The sequence below is a fragment of the Piliocolobus tephrosceles genome, chromosome 7 (assembly GCF_002776525.5).
Source record: "Piliocolobus tephrosceles isolate RC106 chromosome 7, ASM277652v3, whole genome shotgun sequence".
NCBI lineage: Eukaryota > Metazoa > Chordata > Mammalia > Primates > Cercopithecidae > Piliocolobus > Piliocolobus tephrosceles.
The window spans coordinates 138088822-138105319 of record NC_045440.1 but is presented as its reverse complement, the minus strand read 5'-3'; the positions used below and the strand labels follow the sequence as shown (position 1 = coordinate 138105319).

The 16498-nt window shown below is 44.7% G+C and overlaps 1 protein-coding gene across 2 annotated transcripts in view; it reads left to right on the top strand.

Moving 5' to 3' along the window:
* Nucleotides 1–16498, top strand: part of ZFAT (zinc finger and AT-hook domain containing) — a 236126-nt gene that overhangs the window by 172033 nt on the left and 47595 nt on the right. For both annotated transcript variants that reach the window (XM_023223553.2, XM_023223547.3), the window contains one exon: nucleotides 5908–6046. In XM_023223553.2, coding sequence (XP_023079321.2) covers nucleotides 5908–6046 — 139 coding nt within the window. The remainder of the gene's footprint in view (nucleotides 1–5907; nucleotides 6047–16498) is intronic.

Below are 16498 nucleotides of genomic sequence, written 5' to 3'. Positions count from 1 at the left end.
TCGCCATGTTACCCAGGCCGGTCTCAAACTCCTGACCTCAAGTGATCCGCCCGCCTCAGCCTCCCAAAGTGCTGGGATTACAGGCATGAGTCACTGTGCCTGGCCCAATGTACCTTTTAAGAAAAATTTTTTTTTGATGCCACCTTTTGGAAAAAGGAACATGACCCAAAACCCAGCCTGTGCTCCTCATCTTTTCTCCTTGACTTGCTGAAGCCTGACTTTTGCGTTTCTCATGCTGCTGAACCTCTTCTTGGTAGGTTACCGGTGCCATCCCCGATTGCCAGGTCCAGTGGACACTGGGGAAGCCCCTTCCTGTTGGATTTCTTAGAGCACTCAGCTCCGTTGTCCTCCCCTACCTGGAGGACCTTATTCCTCAGATCCCATGATTCCAGACTCCCCTGATCCCCACGCCTGCTATCCTCTGTCATCCTTCTTCCAAGTCCACCTCCTTTTGCCTGCCTGCTCCTGTATTCCAGGGTGCTGTTCCAATGCTGCTTCTCTTCTCACTTGATATACTCTTTTCCATGACCACACTCAGTCTTAGGACCTCTGCTAGTTGCCTGTGCTCTGATCTGGGTTTGCAGCCCAGAGCTGTCCTCTGAGTTCTAGACCCACCCTGTGGGATGTTCAGCGTTCTAGGAATACACCCTCTCCCTCCCATTATCCATATAACTTCCTTTTTGCTGGTGGCCTTCCTTGCCTTCTGCCATCCATGCTGGAAGCTTGGGAGTCATCCTAGAGGCTCCACCTCCTCCTTCTCACACATCATCCCAGCCATCAGGTCTGCCTGATTTTACCTTCTTCATCTCTCTTAAATGTTGTCTTCTTTTCCCATATTTTTATTCTCCTGCCTCATTTTAGGCGTTTAGTATCTCTCGTCCATGCCACTGCAGTTAACTGGATAATTGATTCCCTGCCTCCAGTCTTGTTCCTTTCAAGTCCATTTTCCATTTAACTTCCAAGTATCCAGAGTGATATTTCAAAATGGAAAGTTGACCGTTGTCCCGCCTGACACCTCCCACGGGCTCCCATTGCCTAACATTACTTTCCTGACCCAGCACACAGCACACTGTGTTGACCTGGCTGGTATTGACCCTCGTCTTCTCCTCTGCCCAGTCCTTGCCTCATAGTGATAGCCCAGTAACTGCCCACATCTCTCCCGGTCGACCGTGGGGTTCCTTGGTCTAGAGGTTGATACTTAGATCTGGATCACCTTATGTCCAGGAGACCCAAGAATACCAACCCGTGCCCCCCTCAGTTGGAGTTTTAGGGGGCTGTGTGCTAGGGGAAAAATCGGCCAATGGAAAACCAGATGATCTCTTTTTTGTTGGCTGGTCCTAGGGCCCCATATCTGATGCAAATCAAGTAGCCAGGCTAGGAGACCGTGAAACTTTGGCAAGTCTCTAAACCATTCTGTGTCTCAGTTTCCTTTTTTTTTTTTTTTGAGATGGAGTCTCGCTTTGTCGCCCAGGCTGGAGTGCAGTGGCACCATCTCGGCTCACTGCAAGCTCTGCCTCCTGAGTTCACGCCATTCTTCTGCCTCAGCCTCCGAGTAGCTGGGACTACAGGCACGCACCACCATGCCCAGCTAATTTTTTGTATTTTTAGTAGAGACAGGGTTTCACCATGTTAGCCAGGATGGTCTCGATCTCCTGACCTAGTGATCCACCTGCCTCGGCCTCCCAAAGTGCTGGGATTACAGGTGTGAGCCACCACGCCCGGCCTGTCTCAGTTTCCTTACCTGTAAAAATGAGGATAATAATTGCACGTACCGTATGAGTTTGATGTAAGACTTATAGGAATTAATCCGTGCAAAACATTGAGAGCTATCTGGCATATAGTAGCTATCAGTGAAAATGAGAGAAATCAGTAATATTTATCATGTTAGATCTCATTACTTTGGTTAAGAACTTCTGTGCAACACTGAATAATAGCTATGCTGATGAGCTCCCTGTCTTGCTTTTTGGACCACGATAAGAACTTCGATGTTGCATTTCCAAATGAGCTATGGAGCCAGTTTATATCTTCGGGACAGAATTCAGCTCTAGGCTGAATTCTGTCCTGAAAGCTCTGAATAAATAACTTCCCTTTTGAGATCTAGTGTCATTTGTTGTTTGTGAGTTTCTGACTTAGAAACCAAGTTCTATGATTTAGTTTGCCCGGATAGCATTTAATCTTTGGAGTTGATATTTAAGTCCCCAAATGTGTATATATTTAGGGAATCACAACTCTGCCTCATTCACCATGTATCCCTGGGGGTCAGAGGACAGTCAGAGGTCAGTAAATATATGCTTCATAAATGAAACCTTGAGACTTGCAGTATTGATAAGGCAGCAGGCTTTATGTCTGGCAGTGGCTTACCGATGCTATTCCCTCCCTCTGCCTGTCTCCTCCCCTGCGTCAGCCCCAGGAGAATTCTCTGCTGGCCTGTGGCAGTGCCTCACATACCAGATCTTGTTTTGGTTGAAGAGCCTAGATGGGGCTCAGTTCCCACACTTAGGGAGAGAAGATCCCCAGCAGAAAATGCGTGGTGATGGACTTCATGCAGAGGTTCTAATGGATGAGTTTCTAATGGATATGAAGGATAGAAGCAAGACCAATGAAGGAAAGAGACTGGGAGGTTTATCTTCCTAACTGCCCCTGCACTGTTCAGCAGTGAAAAGACTGCTGGGATATGTTTTGAACCCCCTGCATCGAAGCAGAGACTAAGTAGACAGCAGACTGCTGGAGAGGCTACAGAAGGAAGTCTTCCACGGAGAGAAAGATTTCTCCAAGTCAAGTGTTTCTTTCAACTCTCAGAATTGAAAATTTTCATAGAAATTGCTAGCTCAGAGACTGAATCCTCATTTGGGCTCTCACGTACATTTTTTGCCAATATGCTCACATTTTGGCAATTTTTCTTCTCATTAGCAGTGGATGGGCATGGGGAAGAAAAGGAGCTGAACTCACAGGAAGCTGTTTATCTGCTCTGCTGCAAGAAGGGTGAAATTGGCTCTCGAGTCTGAAGCTAGGTTTGCAGGACCATTTCTTATTTTCATCACCCTTTTTCTTCCTGCGTTTTATGCCCACTGACTGCCCGATGCTGGCGATATAGCATTTTCACTTTTTGATTTCTGTGTAAATGCTAACATTCCAAAAATAATATCTTCATGCTGTTTGCTTATTTAGAGATGAAAGCACTTGAAAATGGTTTAACTTTTATTTTAGCTTTGCAGTAATCATATATTAGAATTTTAGACCTTTTGTTCTCTATGCACTAGATAGATGAGAAAGCCAGACAAATTTTGCCTTTGTTCCAGGTCCTTTTGTTTAGTAAATGCTCTGGGCCAAACTCCAAGGATTCCTTACCCGAGGGACTTAATGTAGAAACGCAGCACGTACGGTGCGGCACAGAGCATCCGGTAACCAGAATGTGAGCCTTGGTGTAGGGTGAAGTCCCTGGGGAATGTTTTAGAACTGGTTGACCGACCAGATTAACTGCCCTGTATCTTTCCAAGAATGGCCCTTCTGGGGATGGCAGTATTCCCTTTATACTGGGAGGGTCTCCTTCTCTGTGCTGGAGAGAGAGGAGGACAGGGGCGCTCTGGAAAGGCTTCCCAGGAAGGTTGGACAAGATTCCGTGATCAGTTGAACAGTAAGAAAGAAGGAAAAATGAAGGATGGCTGTGGGTTTCTGTCTTTGATGACGAACTGATTTTGCAGAAAGATATGAGTCCAAAGTTTAAGAGGCCTATAGAACATCCCTGCGGAGATACCTGGAAGGCAGTTGAAAATTCCCGTCTATGGTTCAGGAGAGAGGACCCAACAAAACATATAGATCCACCAATCAGCAATGCAAAAATGGTCATTGGAATCAGAGCAGAAGAACAAATCCAGCCCAAGACCAGCACGTTAGAAAGAGCCAGCATTTGACGTTAAGCCTGTGTTGCAGATCTCATAAACAAGTCTAGAAAGCTGAGCCATGGCAGAAGCTGGTGACAGTGGCATGACGATGTCACACCTGCCACAGTGGGATAGGGCAGCCAGCCTGAGGAGCATGAGGTCTGAGCAGAAGGCACCCCCAGGAGTTGCTTGCTAGGAGATGGCAGAGGCCTGAGAAAGGGAGGTGACAGCATGAAGGCTGAAGGGGGAACTGCTCTTGGAGCAGGTGGTGGGCAAGGGTCCTACGAGGAAGGAGTATGACTTAGGCAGGGGGTGAGGTGGAAGATTTTCCTCTTCATTTTCTTCTTTTCCTCCCTCCTCTCTCTCTGTCTCTGTCTCCCTCTCTCCCTCTCCCCCCTCCCTTTCCTTGTCCCCCCTCTGTTCCTCTCTCCGTCTCCCTCCTCCTCCCCTTCTCCCTCCCTCCCATCTGCCTCTGTGGGAATACTGCATCACAGTTTTATACTTGAAGGGAAGAACCCTTGAAAGAGGGACTGATCTAAGCTTCTAAGATGAGAGGACATTTTCTCTACTGTTGGTGTACTTCACATTCAGACATTTCTGTTGCTGGTTTAGCTCTTATAGGCAACAGTGATGAAAAGATTGATGAATTGTACAGTTAAGGAGTAAAGGTATTGTTTGAGGTCTTAATAGATGCAGTGGTACATCAGCTTCCAGATGCCCAGTAAGAATTGTGATAGAATTGCTGATAAAAATCAGTAAGAAATGCTTTGCACGGCATTTTAGGTATCAGTTTATATGATACCATTTAATTCTCACAACAACCTTATGACATGGGCATGATCCTCATTTGCCTCACGTAAAGATCCATGCTAAGAGAAGTTTCACCACTTGCCTGAGGTTCTATCATTGGTCAAGGCCAGAGGTGTGGCTGGACTTGCTCCATCTGAGTCCCCTGCACCAGGCAGAATGCTGCTCCCATTTTGGCTGCTGCATGCTCTTCTGCTCCTCCTGGGCTAGAAGGCTGCTGGGTCATCAAACAGGCCCTGAATGACCCTGGAGCACTGTCAGAATCATACAGCATGTGGAGTACAGGGGCATGCTGGCAGCTCCTGACCAGGGGCCGTGGCATGGAATTTGACAGTGATGGAGATGCACATCCATTGAGCAGCCAAAGACCAGGTCTCATTGAGCTTCCCCAGGGGCCCAGCAGGTGCCTCTTTCCCCAGCCCCACTATTTATGCAGCCTCCAAAGCATTGTGCCAGGGGAAAGACAAGGCTGCATAACTCATTTATGGCCTCATCCCAAAAGTGCCTTGTCTTGACCAGGTGGGCGTGAGAAATAGACTTTACCTGCTAGACTTCTCTAATGGCTGACACTTGCATATGCCGGTGCTTGCAGGCAAATACTGCGGAGGAATTCATTTAGCTAAAGAAGCAAATACAGTGACGCATCACTGAATAGCAGGGATACGTTCTGAGAAATGCGTCCTTAAGCAAACTCTTAGTTGTAGAACATCATAGAATGGACTTACACAGATGTAGAAGGTATAGCCTACTTGCGCTTGCAGGCTGTATGGTAGAACCTACTGCTGTGACCGCTGCTGTATATGCAGTCTGAGGTTGAGTGAAACGTCATTATGTGACTCCTGACTGTATATCAGGGAACTTAACTGTAATGTGAGCTACTTTTAATGTCATTCACTTAAAAAAAGATAGATTACTATATTGCTTTTTTTGTCTTCTTCTTGAACAAAAACTAAATTCTGAGGTGGATGAAAACAGAAAAGAAGTAACAAAAGCAAATTCATTTAGTAGAGACAGCTCCTCCTCTGAGGCACCTTGGTTGGTCACTGCAGAGGCAGGTCTCAGCATTCTTGCCTTAGTGGTTTTCCCTAGAACATATCACAGGTGATGGGGCCTGCTCATCTTAGACCTTCTGGGTGTCAGATGCTCAGCAGGTGGGAGCAGCAGCAAAGGCAGACATCTAGGGCCCACCTTCTCTAACGCCTCCTCATTGTCCCCACAGCCTTTCCGCTGTGCCCATTGCCATTACTCCTGCAACATATCTGGCTCTCTGAAGCGGCACTACAACAGGAAGCACCCCAACGAGGAGTATGCCAACGTGGGCACCGGGGAGCTGGCGGCGGAGGTGCTCATCCAGCAAGGTAGGCAAGGGGCCAGCAAGCTGGGGCCCTGCCTGCTTCCTTCTATACCAAGTCCCCCAATGGGAAGAGCTGCTGACATCCTGCAGTTCAGTTCTCACACATAAATGTGCCAGTGATGTTCATTCTTCCTTGTCATCATTGTTGTCATCATCATCCTTATCATTGTCAGCATTACTTCCTGCCTGGTTAGTATTATAACAACCTTAGTGGAAGTCTAAAATGACAAGTGAAAATTCACCCACAGATTCTACTACCCTCAGCAATGCTTATTTGTCAGCATTGCCTTCCATTCTTTGTCGGTGCATAAAGTTCGCAGAGGTGAAAGTTCAGTTGTCTTTCTTTACTTCACATTAACAGGAACATTTTGATTTTCTTTGGTACATTGTCTTCCTAATTATGACTTCTAAGGGCTTTTTGTAATTCAATATTGAATGGAAACACTGACAATTCTGTTATTGAACATTGTCGGGTTTTTAGATTTTTTCTTTCTTTGCAGTTATAACTAATGCTATTGTAGGCATATTTATAGGTGAACTTTTTTGGATTATCTAAAAATATTTATTGAGTAAGCTTGTTACTTATTCATCCTGAAAAGAAAAAAAGGCATTCTAGAACATTTAAACTAATGAGAATTGATGAAAACCTCTTTTCATTTTAAATTATTACAACTTTGTGGGGTTTTTTGTTGTTTTATTTCAGTAAATAATCACATTCCCACTTGAGAGGGCTTAGCTTATGTGTTGTTACCATACAGAGAATTCTGTTGTATTTATATCTACACTTCAATAATTCAGCTAAAAAATGATTGCAGCACACTGTTTACTGCTCCTCTTTCCTAAGTCCTGTGACTATTTGAAGCTGAAGACAGATTTAGAAATCTGCCCCCAGTAAACAGAGATGTGGAATTGTAGACTGCTGCAGCTGGGGAGGCTTGGAGTTTTGTTTCAGCGTGAAGCTCCGCTTGCTGTAATAGCCATGAAATGCATCTTAATGTAAAACAAATGAATTGACTATATCCTTCAGCACTTTCAGTGACAGGGCTGATGCACGGAAATAGATGAGCAGCACAGAAGACTCAGGATAATTTTAAAGCCATCCATCTGGGGGTAATGGTGAGCTTGCGTCTTCGTTTTCTTAATGGCAGTTTTATGGAGCTGGGGAGCAGGATATGCCGTGGGGAGGGCCCTGGCTCCAATCTGCATTCTTCTTTTTTAGCTGCGGCATCTTGGGCAAGCCCTCAGGCCCTTCACCTGTAGAATGGAGTTCACAACAGTCATCTTCCACGATGGTGGAGAGGATCAAATGAAAAAACACGTGCATGCAGTACATGTTCAGTCCTTGCTTTTGTATATCTTTTTCTGAACATATCTAGGACTTGTGGAGCCATCACATTATTTTTTATGACCCACGCCAGTGCCCCATGTCCAGGAATCACAGAGGGGAGAATAGATTGGCTTACAGCCCCAGTAAATAACTGGAGTTGCAGGTTAGGGATTCTTTTTCACATCCTTCACACTCTTGGGTTGGATTGCCAGGAAATAGATGTTTACTGTGGCTGTTGGGACAGGCGTGAGGATCCGAGTGATGATACCATCATTGCCCTGTGCTTCCAAACTTTCATCATTGCCTTGCGAAAAATGTGCTGAGATTGAACTGTTTCATGCCCTAAGTTTCCAGTTAACTTCCTAAGACTCTCTGTAATCAGTCGCCATTCCCTGACAGGAGCGGGGTTTTATATTTTATCTTTGCAGGGGTGCTTTTGGTTCCTCTTTCAGAGATACACATACACACACACACACGCACACACAGATACATATTCACAGTTGTTCCTAGGCATCCATGGGGGATTGGTTCCAGGACCCTCCGCAGATACCACAATCCACAGGTGGCTCAAGTCCATTATATAAAATGGTGTAGTGTTTGAGTATAGCCTACACACATCCTCCTATGTACTTTAAATCATCTCCAGATTACTTACAATAACTTATACAATGTAAATGCCATGTGAGTAGTTTATTATAGTTTGGTTTTTAATTTATATTATTTTTGATTTTTGTATTGTTATTTTTTATTTATTTTTCCTGAATCTTTTCAATCTGCAGTTGGTTGAACCCATCCCATGGATATGGAGGGCCATCTGTACATATATATAGATGTATCATTTGCATATGCAAATGTACCTGCATGCATATGTATGTATATATGTTTATCCCCCCATTCCCTTCAAGGGCCATGTTGAAGAAGGAGACAACCCAGTGTCTCTCGACTCTTAAGAGGCCTTGTGCCGCTGTGCTCTGACAGGAGAAATCTGAAATCAGATGGCTGGTGGAGTATGAACACAGTTTAGAAATCTCAGAAGCACGAAGTTCACGTTGTTTTTATGTCTGGGAGAGGGGAGCAGAATGAAAGGAGAACATGAAACCAGATTCAATTACTGTTTGAAAATGTTGAATTGTTTGGAACCACTGCAATTTTTCATTTTCTTTTGATTAATTTCAAGTAACTCTCTCCATCCCCATTTGGTTTCATTTTCCTCTTCTACTCCCCCAAAACTATCTTTATACTTTATGATTTCATGTTTTGATATAGAGGAAGATGTCTTAAAATAACATCATAAAAAACACAAATAACATATATTTTTCTCAGAAGGATTTTACAGTCTCCTTTAAACCACGTGCAGGGATCCCTTGTGTATCAGCTGTATTAAACAGTGTCACCCTGTGATATGTGCAAAGCTATTGATTCCTAGGAAAGATCCTCCTGCCTGCCATGCCACAAGGATCCCGGGATTCCAGGGAGGGGTTCAGTGTACAGTGCTGCAGAGGAGGTCAGGAAAATGGCCTAAAAGGAGCCGAGAGTTCCCACATCAGACACTTCTGTTCTTTGCAGGTTTCTAAAGGAAGGCACTATGGCATTCTCCATGGAGTTTGGGTGGTTTACCGTGTGTTCCCAAAGCTTGCTGGGTGGTTTACCGTGTGTTCCCAAAGGATGGCTGCGTAGGCTCTTCCCAAGTAGGAGGGAGGGGAAACCTGACTTGTAGAATTTGCCAATTTCTGTCGTGTAAATATTTCTACCATGGCCAAGTTTAAACTGCTGTGCTGATGTCACTCAACATGGAGCTGGGGGATGTGTGCACATTTGGCTTATGAGCTTGCGTATCTTGGCTCCCACATACCTTTCACCCTGAGAGCACTGGGTGACGTTGCCAGGTCTCTGCCACCAGGGCCTGTCTGGATGCACTGATCCCTCAGAACTCTGATACTTTGTAGTAATTAAGGTAGTACTGAGCACTGTGTAAATATTGTACTCCTGGCTTATATTTTATGTGCATCTGATGCTTTGAAGACAGATTCCTCTTAGCCATCACTTATTCATTAATATGGATTTGAGGCATTCTCCCACACAAATGCACGTTTCATGCTGTTTAAGGAAGAAATATTTGTATTGCTTCAGTGGGCCTGCCCCTTTCCTCCCCTTAAAAGCTTTACGAATCTTTTGCTCACTCCTAGGGCACGTAGAAGGGTGAAAATGGGGTTTATCGGGCTTTCCAATGGCTTCCAAGCCGTCCCTCAAGTCTCTCTAGAGACTTGGAGTGAACACAGACTTGGGAGTCAGATGGACCTGGGCTGGGATTTCTGATCACTGTGGACCTTGGGCCAGGTACTTAACCTCTCTGAATCTTGATTTATATACCTCCAAAGAGGAAGGCTCATAGCCCACCTCCATAGCAGTTGCAAAGATTGGATGTCATTCTCTAAGATTCCCAGAGAGTGCCAACAGTAAGTTCTTGATGAATGGCTCAAAGCCACTGTTACGTTTATCCACATATTTCTACTTGGAGCATGTATCTCCCCATCGCCTACAGTGGGCCTGGCGCCATGCTAGACACTGGGACTTGGTGTCAAACAAGGCAATCATTGTTGGTATTATTATTATTCCTACCCAGGTTGGGGACCAGGGCTAGGCAGCTCCCGCCAGAGCTCTGTATTCTAATTATAGCAGAAGGAATACATCCCCTTCAGCTATGGCCTGGAGCGGAGTTAGCTGCTTCTCCCAGGGGACTCTGTCCCCCAGTTTTAGAGAGTCATTGAAGTGTAAGGGTGGGTAACTGGAGCAAGAGAAAGCAGTAAGAGGAGAAGTGTTGAGGAGAAGTCTTAGTATTTGGCATCTGCTAGAATCTTTATGTTACTTCGAAGTGCTATATTAGAAAAGTGTAAGTATGTATGCATGTGTACCTTGGATGTATATTCATATATGAGCTTTTTACACCAGATTCAGGGAAAATAGCATAGCAGGAAATCCAGAAACTGTGAAGTAACCCACAGGTGATGTATTTGATTTTTAGACATCTTAATTTTAAAATTGTTTTTATTAGGGCCCAGATTCAGTAAGTTATTGGCACATGCGTCTAGTGATGTGATATAATGCTGTGTAATTGATTATTATTTTACGTGTTAATTTATCTCTCACAATGGCCCTGTGAGCTTGGCATAATCATTCCTATTGTAAAATAAGGAAATGAAAGGAGTGCTAATAACTGACCTCAGGTCACACCAAGCGAGCAAGTGGCCAAGCCAAACCCTGTCTCCTGATTCAATGTCTGTGCCTTGCCGCTCACATGTTTGATGTCCCCTAAAGTTTGTAGATGTTTGCACTTAGTAGAGAGGAGGAGAAGAAAGGGCAGGAGAAGGAAGAGGCATAGTCATCTCTTAAACAATTGGGCCACATTTGCTGGTGATCATAAATAGTTTGTGGAAAAGTCACACACATAGTTACTGTTTATTTTCTCTTATTTCGTCATCCCCAAGGCTAGTTGCTAATCTGACCGAAGACTGACCCTGGGACCTGTCTCTTTCCAAGCCCTTCCCTGTGATTATCCAGAGTGTCTCAGATCCCAAGATTTGGGGGCGTGTGTGAGGGGAATGGGTGGATGGGAAGACCTCACTTACGTTCCTCTACTGAGTGTTTCTCATGGGGTTTGGGACCTCAGCTTGGCTAATAATAAAATGTACTTTGTTTCCTCTGTGGCATTTTCCCTTTTGCTCTTTTTCTTGAGGATCCTGTGGGAAGAGGGGCTGGGATTTGAAACAGGATTCAGATAGTCCCAGGTAGGATCTAATATTGCATGCCATGTCACCAGGAGCCCTCCTCTTCAGTACTTGCATGTGACTTCCAGTTAATTTCTACCCTTAAGCATTTCCTAGCTCTGAACTGGGGCTCTGGCTGGGCCCTAGGACAGACACTGAGTTAAGAGACAATAGGAAGTGAAATGTCAGCAAAGTTCTATTCCATATTTCACTTGTTAATCTGTGTAGTACAATTATTCCATGTCCTGCTTTTATTCCTTATCCTTATCTGTATTCGCATCCATCAGTGCCTGTGTTAGTTGCCTGTAGTTACTGTAACAAGTCACCGCATACTTCGTGGTGGATTAAAACAACACAGATCTATTTTTTTTTAATTATACTTTATGTTCTAGGGTACATGTGCACAAAGTGCAGGTTTGTTACATATGTATACATGTGCCGTGTTGGTGTGCTGCACCCATTAACTCGTCATTTACATTAGGTGTATCACCTAATGCTGTCCCTCCCTCCCCACCCTGACCCCACAACAGGCCCCGGTGTGTGATGTTCCAGCAACACATATTTATTATCTTAGTTCTGAAGGTCAGAAGTCCAAAATGAGTCTCACTAAGTTAACATCAAAGTACTAACAAATACTCCTTCTGGAGACTCTAGGGGAGAATCCCTCTCCTAGAGGCTACCTACATTCCTTGCCTTGTGGCCCCCTCCTCTATCTTCAAAGCCAGAAATGGCCAGTGGAGCTTCTCTCAAACTGCGTGTCTGTGCTCTCTCCTGCCTTCTTCTTCTGATGACCTCTGTGATAGCATTAGGCCCACTCGGAGAAACCACAATGACCTCCCCCTCTCAAGATCCTGAACCGAATCACATCGTTTTTGACATGTAAGGTAACATATTCACGTGTTTTGGGGATTAGGATGTGGCTGTCTTCAGGGGCTCATTATTCTGCCTACTGCACTCAGTGTCTTTTTTAAGAATATGAACTTTAGTGCAGTGGTCCTCTCAAAGAAAAAAAAAAAAAAAAGAATATGAACTTTAGCATCTTCACCTTACTGGAAGAGAAAACCAAGACCCGAGAGTTTCAGCAAGCTTTGGCTCACCTGAGCAAGTGCCGGATTCAGGTCTTGTGACTGCCCAACCCAGTGTTGTATGCCATTCTGGGAGTTATGTTATTGAAAACGAAATTGAATTTTCAATAACATCAAGCACCACAAAGGAGCAGAGATATTTTAATACCTGAAACTCCTCCAGAATATATTGCATTCCAGAAAGAGCAAAGGATACCGTGATCAGTTTTTTTTAAATTGCTCTTGAAATTCTATATTTTTCCTGATTAATCAGTCTATGTGAGGAAACTGTGATTTCAGGACTCCTGGTTTTTATGGTGTGCACTTAATATCAGTGCCATGAGTAGATTCACCAAGTCTTCCGTTGACCTTCACTGTGCATTGCCTAATAATTTACTGAATTCAAATAGAAATTAATTTATTTTAGCTTTGATATCAATTAACTGGCATAGTTATACATTCAGTGTAGATTACATATTTTCATTTGTTGTTCTTTAATTAAGGTCACTGTGGCAAAGGCTGAAGTTTTAATTAATGTGGGGGCATTATCATATTAAGTTTAATTTAAACATAATATAAGAATGTTTTTCTCTCTGAATTAGTTTCCACTAAAGAATACCCCAGAGGGAATCTTTAATTTCATTTTAAAGCCTACATTTAACCTTTAAAAGTTTGCCTTTGTTCATCATCACATATTAAGTCTTTATAGGAGAAGCAGCATCAGTTTAGTAAAAAAAAAAAAAAAAAAAAGTAGAGGTCCTCATACCTTAGAGGTTTTTAAAAGATGATTGAAGGAAAAGACATGATTTTATGTGATTTTAAAAAGCGATAACTAAGGAAGTTAAAAATGAAGTTTAATTATCCTCTGGGCAAGAAAGAAGCTCATTTGTTTTTGTGTGAAAAAAGAGCACAGTATATTTGAGTTTCAGAAAATAAACATCCATCTGAGCTGTCTTTTCTGCAGAATGTTCTAGAATTTAAGAATTTGGTGTTTGTTGCCAGTCTTTCTGCTGAGAGTGGGTGCCTTCTGCCTCGGTGCCCTCCTGCGCCTCTACCAGAGTTGGGGTCCGGAAATAGTGGGCGGAGGTGCTGGGGCTGCATAGTGGCTGGCAGGTTGGCCTCTGTACTAGTGACTATTTGGAAAATCACCCACCACCTCAGCTGATAGAACAGAAATCTTAATAATAGAACAGTGCTCTCTCTTGATTCCGCTGACATGGAATTGATTTGGAGATTGAGCACATCCAAACTGCATCTGGGAGATGATTAAATGTGGGCCACATTCCTGTGAGGTTTATCTGGTATAATTTGTCCACACAACCTTGATATCAGGACAGAATTCCTCCATTTCTTCCCAAGTACCCTAATGAGCAATACATAAACATGGTAGCCTGAGATGCACTCAGTGGTCAGCTCAGCTCTTTTGTTGCCTAAGTATAAGCATCTTAGTGGTTTGTTCAGCTCACATGTATACTGGGGAGGTGGGATACTTTGGGACATCACTGGACCTGCATATCAGACATATAGAGGGGACTGTTCGTGAGGCTTTAGGACTCTACACAGAGGATGAGGAGGCTGTACAGGGATTTGAGTTGGAGAGGTGCTTAGTAGAAGAACCAGGAGTGAGTGGTGTCATAGAAGCCCCAAAAGACTAGATCTTGACTGGAGAATCTGGTCAGCATCGCCATATAATGCACAGAAGTCACACTGGACAATAGCAAAGCCTGGGGTTAAGGATGTGTGTTAGACTTAGATTCGGTTCTTAGCTTTGCAGTGTGACCTCAGAAGGGTTACTTCACCATCCCAAGCCTCTGTATAAATCAAGCTAAGCATGCCTGTGTCATTGGGCTTTTGGGAAGAAACCATGACTTGATGTATGAGGTGCCTGATGCGTGGTAACTGCCCAGTTAGTGGAAGACATTTGTTGTTAATTGTTATTAGTAGTATTGGTGGTGGTACTAGTGGTAAGATAAAGAGTGAAGAGTATTCATTGGATTAACCAATGAGGACGTTAGCTGATCTTGACATGTGCAATGCCAGGAGAGAACTGAGTGCAGGAAGCAGCATGTTATGGTGTGAGGCAGGACTTCTCAACCTCAGTACTGCTCACATTGGGGCCAGGCCAGTGTTTGTTTTGGGGGCTGTGCTGTGTATTGTAGGGTATTTAGCAACATCCCTGGCCTCTACCCACTGGATGCCTTAGGCACCCCCCAGTTGTGACAACCAAAAGTTCCTCCATACATTGCCTGTCTGGGAGGAAGCTTGCCCATAGTTTAGAACCACTGGACTAAGTAATGAAGAGAGACAGGGAAGCAATTACTTCATATTATTTTTCTAGTTTAGATTTATAATCTTAATTTCAGTAATTATTTTGAATAGGGCAGTTACTCTCCCATGGAATAAAATTTGAAAGATGGAGGAGACGTGAATGCTGTCCTCCACCACTTGCATCCCAGCCTGTTGTCCACCCCAGGCATCACTAACGGCACCTCTTTCTGGTGAGTTCTTGGAAGTGGAGACTCGACAGAATCCTGGCTGTGAAGGAAAGGGGAAGATAGGGCAGCACCGAGGCAGGCCCCTGGATAACACCAAACACACTTACTTAGTGAGGGAACAGATGTGTACAGAGGGGAAGTACAGAAGTCCAAGGAGAGCAGAGGGATGGTTGGAGATGGAGCTAAAGAAAGAAGAGGATTTGCCAAGACCCAGAGTCAGTGATGCAAGACAGAGTGATTGAGGAGAAGCTAGATGCCGGGTGCTACGGCTTGAACAGCGAATAAGTGGATGATACCCCTAAAGTCCCCGCTCTCAGAAGGTGCCACTTTAGAAGGGAGGAAGGACAATGAAGACGTGTAGGAAAGATAATAATACAGTGTCAGACTGACAATTTGATGGCTCTGTGTGTTTGGTGGGGCTGCTTTCGCTAGAAGTCCCAGGAGGGCCTTTCTGAAGAGGTGGTGCTTAAAGAGGAGGAGAAGGTCAAATGGAGATCTTGGGGAAGAGTTTGTGAACCAGGAGGCTCAGCAGGTGTCCCAGGAAGGGAATGAACTTGGTCAGTGCAAAAGGCAGAGAAGGGAGAGAATGAGGAAGAGAGGGAGGGAGGTGGGACTCACAAGCCACAGGGAGGAGTCAGGATTTTATTGTAGGTGAGACAGAAGACCATTGGAAGGGTTTGTACCTCTAAGGCTGTAATCTAGTCTGTGTTTTCAAAAGACCATATTGTGTGCTGGGTGGGAAGCGGACCAGCAGTGGAGGACAGACAATAGCTGCTGAGAGAGCACTTAGGAGATGGTTGCTCCTATCTGTGCAGAACCCTGCAGTGGCCAGGCCAGGAGGTGTGGGAGGCACTGGGATGCACAGTCCTGTCTACCTGTGGGGAGGCATCCCAGGCTGGAGTTCGGCACAGGAGTCTGGGCTGGAGCTACAAATAGGAAAGTCATTAGTTTGTGGATAATATATGCCCTGGGCAGGAGGAAGACCCTGAAGGATGTCTGGATACCCAGCCTAGGGGACACGGGACAGAGTAGGAGGGTGCAGCCACCCAGCCATGGGACAGGGAAAGCAGAAAGGTGTGGAGGCTGGAGGAACAGAGTGTTCAGTGGAGTGGTACTTGCACCCATGCAGGGTTTCAAAACTTGAGGGGCTTTTAAAAAACTTCAGGATGATGGAGGAATCTTAAACTGCTTGTTGTAGAAAGGGGCATTGAGTCTAACAGGGCTGAGGATCTGTGCTCTAGAAGGAGGAGAAAGGGGTCTTGGAAGGCAGAGGGGAACTCTTACTCACAACTGGCATCAGGCCAGGCCTAGGCAGGTGCAGAGGGACAGAAATGTATAGTACAAGAAGGTCTGGAAAGTTCTTACCTGATATTCTCACTATGAAGCAGGAAACAAGAACTGAGGATGAGATTGAAAGAAGAAGTCGACAATAATGTAGGGGACTTAATGAGATGGATGGGGAATTGCAGTTCTTATTCTGGATAATTAAACAGAGTTGACTAGGGAAATACTTGAGGTTGGAAGTGTGGCCATAAGAATACATATGGCTTTGTGATTTGCCTCAGCATCCCAGGATCAGAGCAGGGAGGGCTGGGGCTTGGATCAATGCCGGACTGTGGATTTGCCAGGCAGGTTTGAGAGAAAGAGAAGTGGCTGAGGACTTGGAGGGCTTTGCCAATAAAAGTTGTAAGTTTTGGGCTCTGGAATGTGCTCTGGAGAGGGGAGCAGAGATAGGGATAGGTTGAGAGAAAATGGGAGGGGATGCAAACTGAAGCTCCTCCAGAAATCGAAGAATAATGATAGTGA